Raw genomic sequence first — 25,507 nt, forward strand, 5'->3', positions numbered from 1 at the left:
AGCTTCTTGGCTTGGCATCATGGAGCTGGGAGGGGCCTTCACCATCTTCCTGGCACTCTGCTTGTCTTGTCTGCTCATTCTCATTGCCTGGAAGCGGACCAACAAGGGAGGAAAGCTGCCGCCAGGCCCTACACCTCTGCCTTTTTTGGGGAACCTGCTGCAAGTCCGCACTGACGCCACCTTTCAGTCTCTCATGAAGGTGAGTCTTTCTCCCTCCTCTCGGGCAGAGATGGAAGCACCTAATTATAGAGCCAGATATGCTTAGACACTTCAGAACTCAGAAAACACAGATGGTGGGAGACTCAGATTTTATGAAACTTAGAATTCAGAAACTTCAGTATCTTATAGCTTTGGAAACACAGACTCAGCACACTGGAACTTTAGACTCTAACAGTCTCAGGACTTTGGAATCTCATTACCTTAAATGCTTTTTTTGTTTTTTTGTTATAGAAGTTATAAATGCGCAGAAAAATTGTGAAGAAAACACAGAGTTCCCTTGCATCGTGCCCCCCCTACAATTAAGTGTGGTACATTTGTTACAATTGATGAAGCAATATTATTATAATTATGCTATTAATTATGGTCCGTGGTTTATATTAGGGTTCCCTGTTTGTGTTATACAGTCATGCTTATTTTTAAAATTTCCCCTTTCAACCACATTCAAATACATAAGTACTGTCAATTACATTCACAATGTTGGGCTACCATCTCCACCATGTATTACCAAAACTTCTCCATCAACCCATATAGAAACTCTACAATTTAAGCATTAACTCCTCATTCCCTACTTCTACCCTGGCCCCTGTAACCCATATTCTAGTTTCTTACTCTATGAATTTGTTTATTCTAATTATTTCAAATTAGTGAGATCATATTTGTCCTTTTGTGTCTGACCTATTTCACTCAACCTGCTGTCTTCAAGCTTCATTCACGTTGTTTTGCGCGGATCAGAACTTCATTCTTTTTACCCTAAATAACATTCCATATGTATATGCCACATTTGGTTTATTCATTCATCAGTCGATGAATCAACAGCTGGGTTGCTTCCATCTTTTGGCAATCGTGAATCATGCAGCTATGAACATTGGTGTGCAAATATCTGTTCAAGTTCCTGCTTTCCATTCTTTGGGGTATATTTCTAGAAGTGGGATTGCTGGGTCATATGGCAATTCTATGCTTAACTTTTTGAGGAATTGCCAAGTATCTTGCATAGCAGGTTATAGCATTTTATGTTCCCACCATAAACATTACATTAAATTTTTAAAGACGACTGCCACTGCACTCAAGATGTCTTAGAATTTTGAGATTCATTATAATGAAACCTTAGGATTCTAATTTTCAGAGAGATAAGCATAGACTTTGGGATTTATCTAGTCTTACCAGTGTGCTGGCAGCGGGGGGGGGGGGGGGGGGGGGGAATTTGCCCAGGATTACAGAAGCCAAGACTTCTGTGCCTTAATCTCAGGGTTTATCCTTAATTCTTTCTTCCCTCATCTGGTGCCCTGAAACCCCCTAAAACTCTTGATTGGTCTATACATGGTACACCAGCTGGCCTCCCTCTTTACCATTCTCTGCTCCTAGCTCAGCAAGAAATATGGCCCAGTGTTCACTGTGTACATGGGTCCTAGGCCAGTAGTTGTTTTATGTGGACATGAAGCAGTGAAGGAGGCCCTGGTAGACCGAGCAGATGAGTTCAGCGGCCGTGGAGAACTGGCTTCGATAGAGCGAAACTTCCAAGGGCATGGTAGGTAAAGACAAAGGCTAATAATAACAAAAATATTTATAATATACTTTCTATGCCCAAGTTCATTTAACTACCGCACATGCAGTATTGTATTGATTGTACAAGGGAACTGCAACTATTATACTAAGTTCAGGAACGAGGAAGCTGAGAGTGAGAACCAGGATTTGTATTCTAGCCATCTTACTCTAGAGTGGGTATTGTTCTAATTTTTAATGTATTTTACTCCATTCTTTGTGTACCCACTCAAGCCCTCACAGCCAATCTTCTTTCTTACCTCACCACACACACACACACACACAAACAAATAGGTCTGGCCCATTTAGGTATATCCCTTTTATAGTTCACATCCTCCAAGTAGCCTCACACCATTCCTTCCACCCATCTATCCATCCATCCATCTACCCATCCATCCATCCATCTACCCATCTATCTCTACAGCTTTCCATTGATCCATCTGTCCATCCATCCATCCATTCATTAATGCTTTATCTATTCATTCATCCATCTAATAATATTTACATGCATACATCCTTCCAACAGTTGTTTTCAAACCATCCATCCATTAACATTAACTCCTTCATTCATCCATCCATCCATCCATCCATCCATCCATCCATCCATCCATCATCCATCCAACCCTAAATCCAGACATAAACTCTTCTTTTCATTCACCAATCCACCCACACCTGGTAGTTTCTAAATGTTTCTTACTACATGGTAACTCCTTTTGTGTAGGTGTATATTCATGTCCATGTCTGAGCTTGTATGTATAGGTGTATACATGTCTAGACATTGCATTGATATTTTGAAAATATAGAGGTAGCTTCCCCATTCCATATAGCAGTCTATCCATCCCTCCTCCACCGTCCTTTGCATCCATCAAATTATTTACCCAGTTCCAACTCTCTGTCCTCCGACAAGCTCTCCATAATCTCTCCCAATCCTTCTTAGTTTGATTTCCTTTCATTTCCACTTCAGTCCCGGGCTGTTTTTTTAAGGGTCCTGTTTGGAGGAAACCTTAGTTTTCCCATCCCCTGGGAGGTCAGGTGGGGTTCCTGAGAACAGAGTCTAGAGCTTTTACAGTCTGTCCCCCTCCTGGTTAGCACATTGTTGGGCACAAGAAGGGAAGGGACTTCAGAAGCCTGACACTGAGATCCTGGCAGGTGTTGCACTGGCCAATGGCGAACGATGGAGGATTCTCCGCCGCTTCTCTCTCACCATTCTCCGGGACTTTGGGATGGGAAAGCGGAGCATCGAGATGCGGATCCAGGAGGAGGCTGGCTTCCTAATGGAGGAATTTCGGAAGGCCAAGGGTACAAGGGGCCACAAGTGGTTATCTAGGAGGAAACTTGGTGGTTGTAGAGACCTCAGTCTCCAAGGGAGGGACCTTAGTAGGAGGAAGCTCTTGAAGGGGAGAGCATGAGAAAAGATTGCCTTAGAATCAGAGATTTCTGCTCAGGTTCCATGTTTAAAAGTTAACGTGAAAGACCTTGAGAGATCCCCTTTTTTTGAGAGTACTTTAATCTCAGTGGATCTCAGGGAGTCTAAGAGCCACTGAAATTATATACAGACCTGGCCATATGTGAGTTTTTCTGTTTTCTGGAGATGGGATCACATTTTTTTTTTAATATAATGAAAGAATGACCCCAAAATAAGGTCAGGAACCACTTGGGTCTAAAAAGAAAAGAAAGAAGCTGAGCTATATAGATATGAGTAGATGACAGATAAATCAGAGTTCCTCACCTGAGCTCCACAGATGCGTAACAGTATCTATGTGAGGGCTTTACAGGTCCATGTATGCCACAGAAAATATTTGAATAATTGTATATATGTGAGTATGTGCATTGTTCTGGAGAACATATCCCAAAATCTACTGACCTGACCCAAGTTTCCTATTTTACAGATGCAGCAAATGAGACCTGGGTTTTCTATAACAGTGACGATGGAATCAGTGGTAGAATTAGACCCACAGTCTAGGCATTTTCTTCTGTATGTGTCCCCTAGCAGCACTTATTTACCAAATCTGTGAATTCTCTTCACAAACACATATAAATAATATTAAATAGTAAGTCCCACTAGTATGTGTTGAGTGCTTACTATGTACCAAGCATTAAGCTAACAATATAAAATGCATAATTATATCAAATCTTCATAAACAAATGAAGTGGTTACTAAACCAATTTGCAGATAGGATACCTAGGCTCAAAGCACGAAAATGAAGGGAACCACATGTGCCATTAAGCAATTGAGCTAGGACTCAAATCTAGGACTGACTGATTTCACACCCCATGATCCTAATCATCGCCTCAATATAGAAAATTCTCATTACCAGGTACCCCCATTGATCCCACCTTCTTCCTGAGTCGTACCGTCTCCAACGTCATCAGTTCTGTTGTCTTCGGAAGCCGCTTTGACTACGAGGACAAGCAGTTCCTGAGCCTGATGAGGCTGATGAATGAGAGTTTCATAGAGATGAGCACACCTTGGGCACAGGTGCCCACCAGTCAACCTCTCTGCCCACCCTCCCCCAAATCTCAGTTGTGTAAACCCCTTCCCATGCCTCACCTAATTCTCCCCCACAACCATAGGAGGTATGTATCAATATGTCTGCGTCTCCAAGCAGCAAAAAGACTTGCCCAGTCTCAGGTGCATTGCTGGACCTTGGGCCAGCTCTCTGACAGCAGACTTGGCCCATGCTGGACCCTGGTGCCCATTGCTGACAGGTCCCCATATCCCATTCCTCACAGCTCTACGACATGTACTCCATAATCATGCAGTATTTGCCAGGAAGACACAATCACATTTACTACCTGATAGAAGAGCTCAAGGACTTCATTGCCTCCAGAGTTAAGATCAATGAAGCATCCCTTGACCCCCAAAATCCTCGGGACTTCATTGACTGCTTCCTTATCAAGATGCACCAGGTACCTTCACCTTTTCCCCCAATCCTGTTCTCTTATCTCTTCAGTCCCAAGGGCCTGCCTCTCTAAACCAATCTGTAAATATGCTGGGGACAAAAGAGTAGGTATTGTTTCCAATGGTTTACTTAGACCTAGAGGTAAAATATAGAAACCCCAAAAGTATAAACTCTTATCATGGAAACTTAAAATCTCATACTGTTCCAATTATGTTTGCCAGAGACTTCAAACTGTTAAAAAGCAGAATAACTTCAGAGTCTTAGAATTTGAGAAACTTTGAAATTTAAAATTTTAGATAGTTAGAAATTTAGAAGCTTAATACTGCTGACGTGTAGAATTTTACATTTTAGAAATTTATATTTTTATTTCACAGACCATTACCACTTGGAAGTTTAGAAGTATATGCCTTAATGTCCTAGAACTTTTGTTCTTGCAACACTTCTCTTCTTTCTTCTCCTTCAACTTCCCTTTTGTTCACTTGAACTCGCACTGGCTTTCTTGCTGTTTCTCTAATTAATCTGGAACTTTCTTGCCTCAGAACCCCGGTTCTTACTGTTTCTTCTGCCCAGTGGTTTTACAGGGGTGTTGTCTCTTCCCAAAGTCCTTCCCTGAACCCAGGAGGAAGTAAAAAGATAATAAAGACAGAAAAGGTTACTATTGGCCTCACTTTCAGGATAAAGGTAACCCCCACACAGAATTCAACCTCAAGAACTTGGTTCTCACCACGCTCAACCTCTTCTTTGCTGGCACGGAAACAGTGAGTTCCACCCTCCGCTATGGATTCCTGCTGCTGCTGAAGCATCCCGAGGTGGAAGGTGAGGTAACCCCAATATGCTCCCCTGGTGCCCCCCATTCCTCAACATTAGGAAGACATACCCTTGAACCCTTAGAATCTCATGGTTTTGGACTCTTCAAACTTTAGAAGCCCAGCATAGGGGGAAGACAGATTCTCAGAATAGCAGCCCTGGGAGGCTATTTCAATCGATCTTCTACTTGGTGACTGAATCAAGCAGAACCCATCTCTATTAAATTGTAATCTGGCTTCTTTGGGTAAATCCAAGGATAATAACTCATGATCTAGTTTAAGAAAAATCCTGAAAAGTACAGTTAAAAAACCAAACAGACAAAAGATCTGTCCTGACATTGATTGCACACAAAATGTGGAATGTTCATACATTAAGAATGTTTGTATGGTATGTGGATTGGTTTTATTAATTAAAAAAAAAAGCTCTGTCCTGATACAGATGACAGGAGAGAAGTCCATCTCCACTCTAAGTTTTCTAGCCTCACATCCATTTGACCTAGCTTTTCTTTTTTAAGAAAGTTTATTGTGGATATATATATATATATATATATATATATATATATATATATATATATATAATCAAACTTGCCAATTTAACCATTTATAACTATACAATTCAGAGGAATTAATTATACTAACAAGGTCGAGCTACTGTTACCCCCATCCATTACCAAAATGTTTCATTATGCCAAATAAAAACTCTGTATTCATTAAGCAATACTTCACCATTTCCCCTCCTCCTCCCCTCTTGTAACCTCTAATCTACTTTCTGTCTGTATGAATTTTCTTAATCTAGATATGTCACAGAAGTGGATTGTTCTAGTTTGCTAGCTGTCAGAATGCAATATACCAGAAACAGGACGGCTTTTAAAAGGGGGAGTTTAATAACTTGCTAGTTTACAGTTCTGAGGCCAAGAAAATATCCCAATTAAAACAAGTCTATAGAAATGTCCAATCAAAGGTATCCATCCAGGGAAAGACACTTTGGTTCAAGAAGGCTGATGAAGTTCACTGTTTATCGCTCAAGTGGAAGGGTACATCGCGAACACAGTCAGAGTTTCTCTCTCATCTGGAAAGGCACATGGTGAACAAGGTCAGGGTTCCTCTCTCATCTGGAAGGGCACATGGCAAACACAGTGTCATCTGCTAGCTTCATTCTCCTGGCTTCCTGTTTCATGAAGCTCTCCAGGAGGCGTTTTCCTTCTTCATCTCCAAAGGTCTCTGGCTGGTTGACTCTGCTTCTCGTGGCTGTGTCATTCTGCTCTGTCTCTCTGAATCTCTCATTCTCCAAAATGTTTCCTCTTTTATAGGACTTCAGAAACTAATCAAGACCCACCCAAATGGGTGGAGACACATTTCCCCCAATCCAGCTTAACAACCACTCTTGATTGGGTTACATCTCCAGGGAGATGATGTAATTACAGATCCAAACATACTGTATTGAATAGGGATTATTCTGCCTTTACGAAATGGGATTTAGATGAAAACATGGCTTTTCTAGGGGACATACATCCTTTCAAACCAGCACATGGATCATACAGTAGTTGCCCTTTTGTGTCTGATTATTTCACTTAGCATAATATTTTCAAAGTTCATCCATGTCATAGTATGTATGAGAACTTCATTCCTTTCTATAGCTGAGTAATATTCAATTTATCTATATACTACATTTTTTTTAATCCATTCATCTGTTGATGCACACTTGGGCTGTTCTCCTGTTGGGTATTGTGAATAATGCTATTATGCACATTGATGTACTGGTATCTGTTTGAGTCATGGCTTTCAATTCTTTGGGATATATATCCAGAAGTGTAATTGCCAGACCACATGGTAATTCTATGTTTGACTTTTTGAAGAGTGACAAAACTGTTTTTGACAGTGGCTGCACCATTTACATTCCTACCAGCAATGCATGAGAGTTCCAATTTCTCTATATCCTGTCCAAGACTTATTATTTTCTGTTTTTATAATAATAGTTATCCTAGTAGATGTGCAGTGGTATCTCATTGTGATTTTGATTTGTATTTCCTTAAAGGAAAATGATGTTGAGCATCTTTACATTTTTCCCTTGGCCATTTGTATATTTTCTTTGGGGAAATGTTTCTTCAAATACTTGCTCATTTTAAAATTGGTTGTCTTATTTTGTTGAACTTGTAGGAGTTTTTATATATTCTGGATGTTAACCCTTAATCACATGTATGATTGGCAATTATTTTCTCTCATTCTGTAGGTTGTCTTTTCATTATCTAATTATGCTCTTTGATGTACAAAGTTGTAAAATTGAAGTCCAATCTATCTGTGTTTTCTTTTGTGGCTTATACTTTTAGTGTCATATCTAAGAATCCATGGCTAAATCTAAGGTCATGAGAATTTTTCTCTATGTTTTTTTTCTGTGAGTTTTATGGTTTTAGCTCATATTTAGGCCATTGATCCATTCTGAATTAATTTTTATATATGGTGTGACATAGGACTCCAACTTCATTCTTTAAATGTGGACATCCAGTTTTCCCAGCACGATTTGTTGAAGAACATATTCTTTCTCCATGATTGTACTTGGCACTCCTGGCAAAAATCATTTGAGCATAACCATGTGGGTTTATTTCTGGATTCATAATTCTATTACATTGGTCTATATCTCTATCCCTATGCCAGTATCACATTTTAAAAATTACTATTGCTTTGTAAGTTTTGACATCAGGGAGTGTGAATCACATTTTTTAAAATTACTATTGCTTTGTAAGTTTTGAAATCAGGGAGTGTGAGACCTGTAAGTTTGTTCTCCCTTTTCAAGATTGTTTTGGTTACTTAAAGCCCCTTGCAATTTCAATGATTTTGAGGATGGACTTTCTATTTCAGAAAAGAAAAGGCTAAAGGAATTTTGATAGGTATTGTGCTCCTCTTAGATAGCTTTAGGCAGTATTGACATTTTAACAATGTTAAGTCTTTCAGTTCATGAACTCAGAATTTTTTCATTTATATAGTTCTTTAATTTCTTCCCAGGAATGTTTTATAGATTTTAGTATACAATTCCTTCACTCTCTTAAGTTAAATATTTATTCTGAGATATTCCATTTATAATACCATATTTATATGGTATTTATATGGTATTGTAAATGGAATTATTTTCTTGATTTCCTTTTCCAAGTCTTCATTGTTGGTGTATAGAAACAAACTTATTTTTGTGTGTTGATCTTGTACACCCAACTTTGCTGAATTTGTTTACTAAGTCTGATAGTTTTCTTGTGGATTATTCTTCGCAAGACAGAGAAATCTTTACTTCCCCCTTTCCAATTTGGATGCCTTTTATTTCTTTTCATTGTCTTACTGCTCTTGTTAGAGCTTCCACTACACAGTGGGATAGCAGAGGTGAAAGCGGGCAACCTTGTCTTGTTCCTGATCTTATAGGGGAAAGCTTCCAGTCTTTTACCCTTGAGTATGATGTTAAGTATGGGGTTTTCATAAATACTACTTTATCATGTTGAGGAAATTCTCTTCTATTCCTCATTTCCTAAATATTTTAATCAAGGAAGGGAGCTGGAATTCATTAAATGCCTTTTTACATCAATTTCAATAATCATGTGGTTTTTCTTCCGTCATTCTATTAATTTGGGGTACTACATAATTGATTATTTTTTATGTTAAACCAACTTTGCATTATTGGGATAAACTCCACTTGGTTAATTCTTTTTTATTAAATGTTTCTTTATTGTAAAAAATAACTTGTATGCAAAGCAAAGAAAGAAAAACACAATCACTTTCAAAGCAAATTTCAGCAAGTAGTTACAGAACAGATCCCAGAGTTTGTCATGGGCTACCATTCTACCATCTCAAATTTTTCCTTCTAGTTGCTCCAAAACACTGAATGCTAGAATGAATATTAATATGGTGATTTAGCAGCCAAACTGGTTTGTTAAATCCCATTTTCTCTGTTATACTTTGTTTTAGTTTGCTAAAGCTGCTGGAATGCAATATACCAGAAATGAAATGACTTTAAAAAAGGGAATTTATTAAGTTATGATTTTTAAGTTCTAAGGCATGAAAATGCCCAAATTAAGGCACCAACAAGAGGTTACCTCCACTCAAGAAAGGCTGATGCCATCTGGAACAATGTTGACAGCTGGGAAGGCACTTGGCTGGCATCTGCTGGGGTCTCTGGCTTCTGAACCCTTCTCTCTTGGGAAGGCCAATGATGACATCTGCTAGCTTTCTCTACTCATTTCATAAAGGAAAATGGGGGCATTTTCCTTCTGCATCTCCAAAGATCTCTGGCAGTGTGGGCTCTGTAGACATGAAGCTTTTCCCAGAATGGGTCACTCTTCAAGGGCTCCAGTAAACAAAACCCCCTCGAATGGGTAGGAACACATCACTGTGGAAAACATCTAATCAAAAGTTACCACCCACAGTTGAGTGGGCCACATCTCCATGAAAACAAAAAGATCCCACCCAACAATACTTTTCCCCAGTTTGGGTGCATTTTACTTCTCTTTCTTTCCTTTTTTTTAAAAAAACTGAGAAATCTCTACACACATACATTCTATAAGTGGTGTACAATCAATGGCTCACAATATTTTCACATAGTTGTGTATTCATCATCATGATCTCACCCAGCAATAATGAATGAGGATTTAAAAATGTGGCTTTACAAATGAAATCAGAAAGAAAGATGAATGATAAAGACTGAGATGGTATAATCTAGGAGTGCCTAGAGTGTATAATGATAGTGACTGAATGTACAAATTTAAACAATGTTTTTGCATGAGGAAGAACAAAGGAATGTCATTACTGCAGGGTGTTGAAAATAGATGGTAATTAATATTTAAAATTTTTAACTTATGTGGGAGACTAAAGCAAAAAATGTTTATCTGGTACAAAATTTATATTTTGACTAGTGCATTTCCTAATATAACTTATGTAGATAGCTTAATTGAACACCATGAGTACATGGAAACTTGAGTAGGGCATGCGATTTTTTTGGTTTGCCCAGAGTGATGCCCTGATAAATTCCAGAGTAATTTGAACAGTGAATAAAAATGTATTTGCAAAGTCCCTTTCGGGGAGTGGTGAGAAAGGTGGAAAATTCAACTTCCCCAAGTTGAATTCTTAATATTCTCACAAGCAGTGGGGACAACCAAAGCAATAGGCTGAGCCCCCAATCTTGGAGTTTGTTGAAACTTAACCCCACAAAGGATAGGTCAAGTCAACTTAAAATTAGGCCTAAGAGTCACCCCCAAGAGAACCTCTTTTGTTGCTCAGATGTGGCCTCTCTCTCCAGCCAACAACAGCAAACTCACTGCCCTCCCCCTGGGTACATGGGACATGACTCCCAGGGGTGTGGACCTTCCTGGAAATGTGGAACAGAAATTCTAGAATGAGCTGAGACTCAGCATCAAGGGATTGAGAAAACCTTCTCGACAAAAAGGGGGAAGAGTGAAATGAGACAAAATAAAGTGTCAATGGCTGAGACATTCCAAACAGAGTTGAGAGGTTATCCTGGAGGTTATTCTTATGCACTAAACAGATAGCACCTTGTTAGTCAAGATGTAATGGAGAGGCTGGAGGGAACTGCCTGAAAATGTAGAGCTGTGTTCCAGTAGCCGTATCTCTTGCAGATGATTGTATAATGATACAGCTTTCACAATGTGATGTGTGATTGTGAAAACCTTGTATCTGATGCTTCTTTTATCTACCTTATTAAGAGATGAGTAAAACATATGGAATAAAAATAAATAATAGGGGGAACAAATGTTAAAATAAATGTAGATTGAAATGCTAGTGATCAATGAAAGGGAGGGGTAAGGGGTATGGTATGTATGATTTTTGTTCTGTTGCCTTTTTATTTCTTTTTCTGAATTGATGCAAATGTTCTAAGAAATGATCATGGTGATGAATATACAACTATGTGATGATATTGTGAATTATTGATTATATATATAGAACGGAAAAAAAACTGTGGCTTTTCTGGGGCATATGACAGTTTCAAACTAGCATATACCTCCTCCTTCTCTTTGAATCTTCTCTCAACCTATAAGGATTGTTGGGCAATGTCTGTTCTGACTTTTTCATGTTGAGAAGGGGTACCCACACTAAAGGATAAGGGGGTGTAATTAATTAATAATCCTGGAGAGGCTGGTCCCTCTGAGTTTCAGGATTTATTTGACTTAGGAAATCTCAGGGAATTATATGTTCCAGGAATGCAAACCTAGTGTCTCAGTTTGAGCCCTAGGTGGTATAATTATTTTAATATATTGTTGGATTTGTTCCGCTCATCTTTTGTTGAGGATGTTTGCATGTATATTCATAAGTGATCTTGTATAATTTTATATTTTTTTGATATCTTTATCTGGCTTTGGCATCAGGGTAATTCTGGAATTATACAATGAGTTAGGAAGTATTTCCTCCTCTTCAATTTTTTGGAATATTTTGAGAAGGATTTGTCTTTGAATGTGTGCTGGTTTGAAAGGATGTATGCCCCCTAGAAAATCCATGTTTTAATCAAAATCCCATTTCATAAAGGTAGAATAATCCCTATTCAATATTGTATGTTTGAAACTGTAATCAGATCATCTCCTTGGATGATGTGATTTAGTCAAGAGTGGTTGTTAAAATGGATTAGGTGACGACATGTCTCCACCCATTTGGGTGGGTCTTGATTAGTTTCTGAAGTCCTACAAAAGAGGAAACATTTAGGAGAATGAAGGAGATTCAGAGAGAGCAGAGAGTGCTGCAGCACCACGAAGCAGAGAGTTCACCAGCCAGTGACCTTTGGAGATGAAGAAGGAAAATGCCTCCCTGGGAGCTTCACTAAACTGGAAGTCAGGAGAGAAAGCTAGCAGATGATGCCATGTTCGCCATGTGCCTTCTCACTTGAGAGAGAAATCCTGAACTTCATCGGCCTTCTTGAACCAAGGTATCTTTCCCTGGATGGATGCCTTAGATTGGACATTTCTATAGACTTATTTTAATTGGGACATTTTCTCGGCCTTAGGACTGTAAACTAGCAACTTATTAAATTCCCCTTTTTAAAAGCCATTCCATTTCTGGTATATTGCATTCTGGCAGCTAGCAAACTAGAACAGAATGTTTGGTAGATTCCACTAGTAAAGCCATCTGGTCCTGGGTTTTTCTTTATTAGGAAGGTTTTGAATACCGATTCAATCTCTTTACTTGTTATTGGTCTGGAGATCTTCTACTTCTTCTTGAGTCAGTGCAGGTAGTTTGTGTGTTTTAGTACCTTGTCCATTTCATCTAAATTATCTAATTCATTGCAGTATGATTGTTCATAGTATTCTTTTTTTAGTCCTTTCTGTTTCTGTAAGGTTGGTAGTAATGTCCCCACTTTCATTTCTGATTTTAGTTATTTGTATCTTCTCTGCCTATTTTTTTTGTCAGTCTGGCTGAAATTTTGTTGATTTTATCAATCTTTTCAAAGAGCCAATTTTTGTTTCATTGATATTACTGTGTTTTTATGCTCTAATTCATCTATCTGTACTCTGATTTATTTTTTCCTTCCTTATGCTAGCTTTGGGTCTAGTTTGCCTCTCTTTTTATCTTTCCTAAAGGTATGAAGTTAGGGATTGATTTGAGATATTTCTACTCTTTTAATGTAGGCATTTATACTACACATTTCCCTCTGAGTATTGCCTTTGCTGCATCCTCTAAGTTTTGGTATGCTGCATTTTCATTCATCACCAGGTATTTTCTAATTTCTCTTGCAATTTCTTCTCTGATCCATTGGTTGTTTAAGAGTATGTTATCTAATTTCTACATATCTGTGATTTTCCTAGTTCTCTAGCTTTTATTGATTTCTAGCTTCATTTCACTGTGGTCAAAGAAGATACACTGTATGATTTCAATATTTTAAAATGTATTGAGATTTTCTTGGTGACCTATAATGTATGGCCTATCCTAGAGAAGACTCAAGTGCATTAGAGAAGAATGAATATGCTGCTGTATACATATATCTATTAGGTCTAATTGGTTTATAGTGTTGTACAAGACTTCATTTCTCTTTTGACCTTCTTTCTAGAAGAATTATCCATTATTGAAAATAACTTATTTTTAAAATTTTTGTTTAAAATTTATTAACTAAAAGAAATAAAGAAACAAAATAAAACATACATAATCAGTAATTCACAATATCATCACTTAGTTGCATATTAATAATTTCTTAGAACATTTGCATTAATTCAGAAAATAATTTATTGATGTCTCCAACTATCATTGTACATCTGTCTATTTCTCTCTTTAATCACCTTAATGTTTGCTTCAAGCATTTTGGAGCTCTGTTGTTAGATTCATATGTTTACAACTGTTATATCTTTTTTATGAACTATGTCTTTTTCTTCTTTGTCCCCTGACACATTTTTTCACTTAAAATATTTTGTCTGATATCAGCTGTCTCTTGGTTACTATTTTCATGGATCCCCCCCCCCCCACCAATCTTTCACTTTCAACTGATTTGTGTTTGGTTTTAGGTTGAGTGTCTTGTGAACAGCCTTTGGTTGGGTCATAATTTTTTTTATTCATTCTGCCATTCTCTGCCTTTTGATTGGGGAGTTAGATCCATTAATTGTTTTTTTTTTTAACATGGGCAGGCATTGGAATCAAACCCAGGTCTCCAGCATGGCAGGCGAGAATTCTGCCACTGAGCCACTGTTGCACTGCCCAAATCCATTAAAATTTAATTACTGAAAATGCAGAACTTATTTCTGCCACTTTTACTACTTTTTGTATGTTTTATGCCATTTTTTTGTGCTTTGTTTCCTCCATTACTGCCTACTTTTGTGTTTAGTTCATCTTTTATGGTGAGCCATCTTGGATCCCTCCTCATATCCTTTGTGCTTGCTTTTTAGATTTCTTTGTGGTTACCATGGGATTATGTTAAACATTTTAAATCTATGATAATCTAGTTTGAATTGAAACCAACTTAACTTCAATAATATACACAAAACATGCTCCTCCACCTCTCCCTACATCCTTCTCTTTATGTTGTTCTCCACACAAATTGCACCTTCAAACACTGCAATCCGAGTAACATAAAATTATTTTTATGCATTTGTATTTCAAGTCATTTAAGAAATAAAAAGTGGGATTAAAATTTAAAAGTTCAATAATTTCAGCATTTATATTTACTCATGTAGTTACCTTTACCAGAGTCTTTATTTCTTTATAAGGTTTTGAGTTGCTGTCTAGTGGTTTTTTCTTTCAACCTGAAGTACTCCCTTTAGCATTAGTGTTGGGCAGGTCTAGTGGTAATGAACTCCCTCAGCTTTTGTTTATCTGGGAATATTTTAATTGCTCCTTCTTCTTCTTTTTTTTTTTTTTTTTTTTTGCATGGGCAGGCACTGGGAATCGAACCTGGGTCTCCAGCTTGGCAGGCGAGAATTCTGCATGCTGAGCCACTGTCACATTGCCCCTCCTTCAGTTGTGAAGGGCAGTTTTTGTTGGCTGACAGGCTTTTTTTTTTATCAGCACTTTAATATGTCATCTCACTACCTTCTGACCTCAATGATTTATGATGAGAAATCAACTTAATGTTACTGAGGAGTCCTTGTTTGTGATGAGTTACTTACCTCTTGTGGCTTTCAAGATTCTCTCTATGTCTCTGGCATTCAGTAGTTTGATTATAATGTATCTTGATGTGGATATCTTTGAGTGTATCCTGTCTTTAGTATGTTGGGCTGTTTGGGTGTGTATATTTATGTATTTCATCAAATTTGGAAATTGTTTAGCTATTATGTCTTCTTTTTTTTTTTTATTAATTAAAAAAAGAATTAACAAAACAATTAGAAATCATTCCAATCTACATGTACAATCAGTAATTCTTAATAACATCACATAGTTGCATATTCATCATTTCTTAGTACATTTGCATCGATTTAGAAAAAGAAATAAAAAGACAACAGAATAAGAATTAAAACCATAATAGAAAGAAAAAAAAACAAAAAAAACAAAAACAAAAAACCTATACCTCACATGCAGCTTCATTCAGTGTTTTAACATAATTGCATTACAATTGGGTAGTATTGTGCTGTCCATTTCTGAGTTTTTATATCCAGTCCCGTTGTACAGTCTGTATCCCTTCATCTCCAATTATCCCTTCTCTTTTTTTTTTTTTTTAATTAACGGAAAAAAAGAAATTAACCCAACATTTAGAGATCATACCATTCTACACATGCAATCATTAATTCTTAACATCATCACATAGATGCATGATCATCATTTCTTAGTACATTTGCATTGGTTTAGAAGAACTAGCAACATAACCGAAAAAGATATAGAATGTTAATATAGAGAAAAAAATAAAAGTAATAATAGTAAAATCAAAACAAAACAACACAAAACAAAACAAAAACCTATAGCTCAGATGCAGCTTCATTCAGTGTTTTAACATGATTACTTTACAATTAGGTATTATTGTGCTGTCCATTTTTGAGTTTTTGTATCTAGTCCTGTTGCACAGTCTGTATCCCTTCAGCTTCAATTACCCATTGTCTTACCCTGTTTCTAACTCCTGCTGAACTCTGTTACCAATGACATATTTCAAGTTTATTCTCGAATGTCCGTTCACATCAGTGGGACCATACAGTATTTGTCCTTTAGTTTTTGGCTGGATTCACTCAGCATAATATTCTCTAGGTCCATCCATGTTATTACATGCTTCATAAGTTTATCTTGTCTTAAAGCTGCATAATATTCCATCGTATGTATATACCACAGTTTGTTTAGCCACTCTTCTGTTGATGGAGATTTTGGCTGTTTCCATCTCTTTGCAATTGTAAATAATGCTGCTATAAACATTGGTGTGCAAATGTCCGTTTGTGTCTTTGCCCTTAAGTCCTTTGAGTAGATACCTAGCAATGGTATTGCTGGGTCGTATGGCAATTCTATATTCAGCTTTTTGAGGAACCGCCAAACTGCCTTCCACAGTGGTTGCACCCTTTGACATTCCCACCAACAGTGAATAAGTGTGCCTCTTTCTCCGCATCCTCTCCAGCACTTGTCATTTTCTGTTTTGTTGATAATGGCCATTCTGGTGGGTGTGAGATGATATCTCATTGTGGTTTTGATTTGCATTTCTCTAATGGCCAGGGACATTGAGCATCTCTTCATGTGCCTCTTGGCCATCCGTATTTCCTCTTCTGAGAGGTGTCTGTTCAAGTCTTTTTCCCATTTTGTAATTGGGTTGGCTGTCTTTTTGTTGTTGAGATGAACAATCTCTTTATAAATTCTGGATACTAGACCTTTATCTGATATATCATTTCCAAATATTGTCTCCCATTGTGAAGGCTGTCTTTCTACTTTCTTGATGAAGTTCTTTGATGCACAAAAGTGTTTAATTTTGAGGAGTTCCCATTTATTTATTTCCTTCTTCAGTGCTCTTGCTTTAGGTTTAAGGTCCATAAAACCGCCTCCAGTTGTAAGATCCATAAGATATCTCCCAACATTTTCCCCTAACTGTTTTATGGTCTTAGACCTAATGTTTAGATCTTTGATCCATTTTGAGTTAACTTTTGTATAGGGTGTGAGAGATGGGTCTTCTTTCATTCTTTTGCATATGGATATCCAGTTCTCTAGGCACCATTTATTGAAGAGACTGCTCTGTCCCAGGTGAGTTGGCTTGACTGCCTTATCAAAGATCAAATGTCCATAGATGAGAGGGTCTATATCTGAGCACTCTATTCGATTCCATTGGTCGATATATCTATCTTTATGCCAATACCATGCTGTTTTGACCACTGTGGCTTCATAATATGCCTTAAAGTCAGGCAGCGCGAGACCTCCAGCTTCGTTTTTTTTTCCTCAAGATGTTTTTAGCAATTCGGGGCACCCTGCCCTTCCAGATAAATTTGCTTATTGGTTTTTCTATTTCTGAAAAATAAGTTGTTGGGATTTTGATTGGTATTGCATTAATCTGTAAATCAATTTAGGTAGGATTGACATCTTAACTATATTTAGTCTTCCAATCCATGAACACGGTATGCCCTTCCATCTATTTAGGTCTTCTGTGATTTCTTTTAGCAGTTTTTTGTAGTTTTCTTTATATAGGTTTTTTGTCTCTTTAGTTAAATTTATTCCTAGGTATTTTATTCTTTTAGTTGCAATTGTAAATGGGATTCGTTTCTTGATTTCCCCCTCAGCTTGTTCATTACTAGTGTATAGAAATGCTACAGATTTTTGAATGTTGATCTTGTAACCTGCTACTTTGCTGTACTCATTTATTAGCTCTAGTAGTTTTGTTGTGGATTTTTCCGGGTTTTCGACGTATAGTATCATATCGTCTGCAAACAGTGATAGTTTTACTTCTTCCTTTCCAATTTTGATGCCTTATATTTCTTTTTCTTGTCTAATTGCTCTGGCTAGAACCTCCAACACAATGTTGAATAATAGTGGTGATAGTGGACATCCTTGTCTTGTTCCTGATCTTAGGGGGAAAGTTTTCAATTTTTCCCCATTAAGGATGATATTAGCTGTGGGTTTTTCATATATTCCCTCTATCATTTTAAGGAAGTTCCCTTGTATTCCTATCTTTTGAAGTGTTTTCAACAGGAAAGGATGTTGAATCTTGTCGAATGCCTTCTCTGCATCAATTGAGATGATCATGTGATTTTTCTGCTTTGATTTGTTGATATGGTGTATTACATTAATTGATTTTCTTATGTTGAACCATCCTTGCATACCTGGGATGAATCCTACTTGGTCATGATGTATAATTCTTTTAATGTGTTGTTGGATATGATTTGCTAGAATTTTATTGAGGATTTTTGCATCTGTATTCATTAGAGAGATTGGTCTGTAGTTTTCTTTTTTTGTAATATCTTTGCCTGGTTTTGGTATGAGGGTGATGTTGGCTTCATAGAATGAATTAGGTAGTTTTCCCTCCACTTCGATTTTTTTGAAGAGTTTGAAGAGAATTGGTACTAATTCTTTCTGGAACGTTTGGTAGAATTCACATGTGAAGCCATCTGGTCCTGGACTTTTCTTTTTAGGAAGCTTTTGAATGACTAATTCAATTTCTTTACTTGTGATTGGTTTGTTGAGGTCATCTATGTCTTCTTGAGTCAAAGTTGGTTGTTCATGTCTTTCCAGGAACCCGTCCATTTCCTCTAAATTGTTGTATTTATTAGCGTAAAGTTGTTCATAGTATCCTGTTATTACCTCCTTTATTTCTGTGAGGTCAGTAGTTATGTCTCCTCTTCCATTTCTGATCTTATTTATTTGCATCCTCTCTCTTCTTCTTTTTGTCAATCTTGCTAAGGGCCCATCAATCTTATTGATTTTCTCATAGAACCAACTTCTGGCCTTATTGATTTTCTCTATTGTTTTCATGTTTTCAATTTCATTTATTTGTGCTCTAATCTTTGTTATTTCTTTCCTTTTGCTTGCTTTGGGGTTAGCTTGCTGTTCTTTCTCCAGTTCTTCCAAATGGATAGTTAATTCCTGAATTTTTGCCTTTTCTTCTTTTCTGATATAGGCATTTAGAGCAATAAATTTCCCTCTTAGCACTGCCTTTGCTGTGTCCCATAAGTTTTGATATGTTGTGTTTTCATTTTCATTCGCCTCGAGGTATTTGCTAATTTCTCTTGCAATTTCTTCTTTGACCCAGTCTATTTTGTCCGATATTGTATAGCTACTCCTGCGTGGAAGATCTTTTTCCAACCTTTCACTTTCAATCTATTTGTATCCTTGTGACTAAGATGAGTCTTTTGTAGGCAGCATGTAGCTGGGTTATGTTTCTTAATCCATTCTGCCAATCTGTACCTTTTAATTGGTAGGTTTAGTCCATTTACATTTAAAATTATTACTGAAAAGGCATTTCTTGATTCCACTATTTTATTTTTTAAATTTATTTGTCAGATCTATATATTCTTTTCCCTCTTTCTCTTTGTATTATTTAAATTACCCTTAGTGTTTGTCTTCAATTCTGTGCCCTCCTCCAGACCTCCCTCTCCTGTTTTTTTTTTTTTTCCAGCTGGCAGAATTCCTTTTAGTATTTCTTGTAGGGCTGGTCTCTTCTTGACATATTCTTTCAGGACTTCTTTGTCTGTGAAAACTTTAATCTTTCCATCAGTTTTGAAGAACAATTTGGCTGGGTAGAGAATTCTTGGCTGGAAGTCTTTCTCTTTCAGGATCTTGAGTATATCATACCACTGCCTTCTCGCCTCTAGGGTGCTAGTTGAGTAGTCTGAACTCAGTCTTATTTGATTTCCCTTGTATGTAGTAGATTGTTTTTCTCTTGCTGATTTCAGGATTTTCTGCTTCTCTTCAACATTTGACAGACTGATTAGTGCGTGCCTTGGGAAAGGCCTATTGGGATTTATTCTGTTTGGAGTTCTTTGGGCTTCTTTGACTTGTATATCTATGTCCTTTATGAGGGTTGGGAAGTTTTCCCCCCATTATATTCTCAACTACTCTTCCTAGCCTTTTACTGCTCTCTTCTCCTTCTGGGATACCAGTGATTCTTATATTTGTGTGCTTTGTTTTGTCTATCATTTCCCTGATTCCCATTCAGTTTTTCCACTTGTCTTGCCATTTGCTGTTTTGAGTCTTCAAAGTCAATTATCCTGTCTCTATATCACTTATTCTTTCTAATGTCTCTTCAAATCTGGTGTTGTGTGCCTCTAGTATGTTTTTTATTTGGTCAATAGAGTCTTTAATCTCTGTGACTTCCACTATTTTTCTATTTATTCTTTCAAATTCCTCTTTGTGCTCTTCTACTGTCTTCTGGATCTCCTTTATGTCATTTGCTATCCCATTTATTTTATTAAGTAGAGTTGTATGAACATCTTTGTTTAGTTGTTCCAACGTCTGTGTCTCCTCTGGTGTTTTAACTTGGACATTAGGCAGGGCTATACCTGTCTTCATTGTGATAGGCTTAGTGATTTTCTGCTGTCTTCATCGTATGTAAATATCTTGATTGATTTACTTTGGCAGTTGATTTCTTTCAGTAGTCTAAGGCCTTGTGTTTGTGGGATGTTTGTACAGCAGGGAGCAGGGTATGGGGTGGAGTACTCAGTAAGGTGATTTGTTTCAAGGCAGGTAAGGGCACAGGTTGGGAATTTTATGCTGATGCTTGTGAATGTGGGTGCCCAGTGGCCAGGGAGGATGTAGCTGTGCTGGTGCACCAGTCTTGGGGGTATAACCCTGGTGTTTGCTGGTCTAAGGCATGGGGTCCTTTGTGCACATACGGGGAGCTGTGGTGGCAGGTTGGCATTATGCCTTCATGGACTGGGGGCAGATGTGACACGGCTGCGCAGTGCAGCACTTTCTCAGAGCTGAGAAGTGAGGCTGAGGGCTGTGCGCATGCGTGATTCTATGAGGGCTGTAAAGTGCAGTTCCCAGAGCTGAATGACGTGATTTGGGACCTATGTGTATGTGTGGGCCTGGATGTGCCATAAACGGATGCACTTAGCTCAGGGAGGGCAGGGTGAGGCTGTGCGACACTATGGGCGGAAGCGGAGGTAGCTTAGGTATGGAGGTTAGTGCCTGCAACCTTTCTGTGCTGGTAACAGCCTACAGGGAATAGGGAAGGGGAGGTAGTGCTCTGGAGGGGTACAGGAGATGTGGGTTAGCTGCAGTTGTGGGGGGGGTATGGGGCAGGTTCATGCACTGGGGCCTGGTGGGGTGGGGGCACCTGGAGAATGGGAGCAGATGATGGGGTTCAGGTGCATGGATGTGGGGTGAGTCACCGGTCACAGGGCTGCACTGGTGAGGGTAGCATGGGTTCCCCTGAATGTCTCACTTTCTCCAAAAAAAAAAAAAAAAAATCCTCTCCCCAGCCTTTCTTCCTGGGTCCTAGGTGCTCCATTGTAAGTCCCAATCGTAATCTTTTGTCCCAGTTGTCTGCAGTCTGATCATTTCCTTACAGCATTTTCATTGTCATGCTTTCTGCTTCTCTTCCCTGAGTGAGTTCTGGAATAGGCTAGCACCTTTCTTCAGTCCTTTAGGTAGCCACAAAGTAGATTAGAACAGACATACATACATAGAACTTGTGAATAATTTGTTCTTTATTCCCTTCTCAACAGGGGTCCATTCTGGGAATGTGGGCTTTTTTTTTTTTTTACAGATTGTCAACAAGCTGGGGGAAGGGGTTGGAAAAGGGCTGGTAAAAGTGCCATGAGACTTTCCTACCATTTTAAAGTTGCCTTGTTCTTGATCCAGCATTTCCCTGGTTGCTGTAAATCTTTGATTTTGTTTTCCTGAGTTCTGAGGAAGTTGGTTCTGACAGTTTCTTCTTATTTTTCAGTGTGTCTGTGGGAGGAATGGAATTTTGAAGCTTGCCATTCCTCATCTTGCTGACCCTAACTCTTCTTTTACTAATCCAAATACCTAATAAAATATCCAAATTACTTGAATTAGTAAAAGAATATGTATGACAGTCACTGTCATAGTTATTTACCTATTGGAGATAAGCCCAGTCTTGGTTTCCAGAAATACGCCCTGTTCTTTCTCTGTGTCTATCTTTGATGTCATTTCTGGCTTCTTCCAGCTAAGATCCATGAAGAAATTAATCGGGTAATTGGATCTCACCGGATCCCAAGGGTAGATGACCGAGTCAAAATGCCCTACACAGATGCCGTGATCCATGAGATACAGAGATTGACAGACATCGTGCCTATGGGTGTCCCCCACAACGTTATCCAGGACACCCCTTTCCGAGGCTACCTTCTGCCCAAGGTGGAGTCGCACTGTCCCTAACGTCTGGCCTCCCTCCACTTCATCCCTCTCCCCTCCTGGGACCTTATTTCCCTATCTTCATTTATCTCCATATCTCCATTTTGTTTCATTGTCCCCATTTCCAACCCAGGGCACTGATGTGTACCCTCTGCTTGGCTCCGTCCTCAAAGATCCTAAATACTTCCGCTACCCTGATGCCTTCTACCCGCAACACTTCCTGGATGAACAGGGTCGCTTCAAGAAGAATGAAGCTTTTGTGCCTTTTTCCTCTGGTAGGTTTCTATTGTTTCGGACCCTCCCGCCCCCACCCATGAATATCTCAGATCCATCCCCCCACCACTGTTCTGTATTTGGGGTTCAGGTAAGAATGGGGAGGTTAGGGCTATGTCCTCAAAACTTAAGCCATAAAAACCTAAAATGCCCAAATCATGCAATATTAGAACCATTCACTCTGATAATTAGGGGGAAAAAAAGTTAAAACAATAATAGTATTAAATGGGGGTCAGAAACCTGTTTCTGTAAAGGACACACAGTAAATATTTTTGGTTTTGTAGGTGATACCTTTTCTGTCGCAGTTACTCACCTCTGCTCTTATAGTGCAAAAGCAGCCACAGCCAATCCATACATGAATGAGCATGACCGTGATAAAACAAATTATTTATAAACACCGAAATGTGAATTTCATGTAATATTCACATGTCACAGAATATCATTCATCCCCCTTTTGATTTTATTTGAAGCATCAAAAAATGAAAGAAAGAAAGAAAGAAAAAAAGACATTCCCTTGGCAGGCTGTACCAAACCTGGCAGTGGGGCTGAAAAACAGCAGCTTGCCAACCGACTACACAAAATTTCAGGGCAATGGCATGTTAAATGTTCGCCATAAGCAGAACGGTGGCTCGGAAGAAGGGTTCCACTCCATCCCTTACAAAGGAGTGGGACCCGGAAGAGTAGACTTAAGTTTCCCATCTGGGAAAGGAGGTTCAGCTTTCCAAACCACTGGAAAGTGTGCCTGACAAGTAGTAAGCGCTATGTAGGTGTAAGCTTTCATTCCCCACCCCCACCCCCACCCCCACCCCCACCCCCACCACTGTTTGGCAGCAAAAAGGCGTTTGCTACCACTTTGAGGAACTGAATTAAACAGAACCCACCTGTGCCCACAGGTAAGCGCATCTGCCTGGGAGAGGCCATGGCCCGCATGGAACTCTTTCTCTACTTCACCTTCGTCCTTCAGAACTTTTCGCTACGTCCGCTAGTGCCGCCGGCTGACATCAACATCACCCCCATGATGTCCGGTTTTGGCAACATCCCCCCGACCTATAAGCTCTGCCTCGTGGCTCACTGAGCGCCCTCTTACCCGCGCGCAGCAAGCCCTGAGAAGCGGGTCCTGCGCCCAAGTGCGCAAGCGCACACAGTCAGTGCGTCCCTGAGCTCACCCAGCCCTGAAAGAAAGGCGCTATTCATTCTCTCATGGACTAGACCTGTGCTAGGGGTCACCCGGAAAACATATAGCTGTATAGTTTCTCTATTTAGTAATTTAGCAAGTCCATGTTGAAGGTTTCTGCAAAATCAAAAAAAAATACACATAATATATAAGCAAATCTTATAGTATGTTAGAGAGTAAAGCAGGGAAATGGGAAAGGGAGTTTCAGGATTGGAATTGTAAATTGATGGTAAGGGGAGGTCCAGCAGGGTGATGGAAGAGAAAGCCATTTGGGGAGCTGGGAAGGGTGTTCTTGGCAGAGCAAATCTGCCTGTGTATTCAAGAACCCACGTAGAGGCTAGAGTGACGGGAGTGGAAGAGGAAGGGGGCAGAGCAGGAGTGAATCATATGAGGTCAGGCAGTTACTGAAGCCAAGGGTCAATGGGGTCTTGTCAACCATGATAAGATCTCTGACTTTTACTCAGAGTGAGATATGATTCCTTGAGGGGCAGGGGGTTTAGTGAGCAGATGGTGGCATGCAGTGATATACCTTTACAGGTTCACTGTAGCTGCTGCTTGAAGAATAGACTGGAGGTGTGGGATGGAATCGGTGTGTGAAAAGGAAGACAGAAATCCAATTAGGAGGATACCACTTTGGTGTTATCTCAAACAGAGCAGGTGAACTAGTCAAGGTGGGGAGAAATGATGGAGTCAGAATCTGTTGTGAAGATGAAGCTGGCAGGATTTGCATGTGGGGGTGGGAGAGAAAGAGGCATGACTCCTGGGATAATAACTCATCCTTTAGAACTTCACTTTCAACCTGAAGCTCTCCAGGCAACCTCAGCTTTCCATAAGTGTCAGGGTGTATTTCCTTAAGCAACAGAAACTGACTTTGGCTACTTTAAAGTAGAAAAGCTGCTGGTTACCAGACGACTGTCGATGGGAATTCTGCAGAACCAGGCTCAGAATCTGCATAGGAAAATAAGAGACAGTACCCGGGGGGGACCTCAATCAAGTTAATGACCAGAACCAGTAAAGAGCTGCTGCAGTCCCCACAACCCGAGACACTTCCTGATTGTCCCTGTGTCTTTGAGCCATTTTCTCAGGGAGGAGCACTGATAAGCCACATGTTCATGCCATGGGGTCAGGCTGTGGTGGCCCCTTCATCTTTTGTTGTGGTGGGCAAAGCCTTGCTCTGAACAAGAGTCACACAATAGGGGAGTCACCCAAAATTGGAAGCAACTTTTGAGACTGGGAAGGCAAAAAACATTCGTTGGCAGTTGGGAAGGGGTGTGGTCTGTGAAAGATCAAAGTGGGAGGAAGCAGATGAGGTCAAGGGAAGTCTTCATAATAGGATGCCCATTTGACATCTGTGAAAGGAAAGAAAGAGAAAGAAGGATTGGTTCCTCACGGAGAGCCCAAGACCCCCAGGCAGACTCAACACCTAACACGTTCACCTAGAGCAAAGGTTGCCTGTGTTTCTGGTTGGGCAGAAAGTGGTCAGGGCCAAGTATCCCAGCTGTGATCAGTAAGGGCAGATAAAAATTTAAAATAACAATGAAGGTCTTAATTCTCCCTGTTGAACCAAGGGAAGAGACTTCCTCCTCCCTTGCATCTCTGCTTTAAAAAAACATGTAATTATAAATTCTCATTTTGTCCTTTAAAAATGTATGTACATTACAATGTAAAAGGTTGAATGAGCCTCTTGCAAATTTCACCATACAAGAAGGTCTCCCTATCTAATGTACTCAAGGAAGATATCACTCTACCTTCCGATTTCCTGGGAAGAGATTAGCGTAACTTCCAGTGTGGCCCATAGCCCCAAACTGTAAATTCATGCCTGAAATAGCTAGAGAATGTCTATGTAATGGGTTGTATCCACTTAACCACATTGAAAGGGTAAGCTCTCTTCTGTCTTTGCCAGCTCTTTACGGATTGCC

The 25,507-nt window shown here is 39.1% G+C and overlaps 1 protein-coding gene across 1 annotated transcript; it reads left to right on the top strand.

The window, feature by feature from the left end:
• On the top strand, positions 1–25,507 carry LOC143660214 (cytochrome P450 2G1). The gene is made up of 9 exons (XM_077133614.1): positions 1–199; positions 1,582–1,744; positions 2,908–3,057; positions 4,077–4,237; positions 4,492–4,668; positions 5,336–5,477; positions 21,957–22,144; positions 22,275–22,416; positions 23,308–25,507. Exons 1-9 carry the CDS (start codon positions 20–22, stop codon positions 23,487–23,489), a joined length of 1,485 nt encoding a protein of 494 aa, XP_076989729.1. The 5' UTR covers positions 1–19; the 3' UTR covers positions 23,490–25,507.

The sequence above is a fragment of the Tamandua tetradactyla genome, chromosome 16 (genome assembly GCF_023851605.1).
Source record: "Tamandua tetradactyla isolate mTamTet1 chromosome 16, mTamTet1.pri, whole genome shotgun sequence".
NCBI lineage: Eukaryota > Metazoa > Chordata > Mammalia > Pilosa > Myrmecophagidae > Tamandua > Tamandua tetradactyla.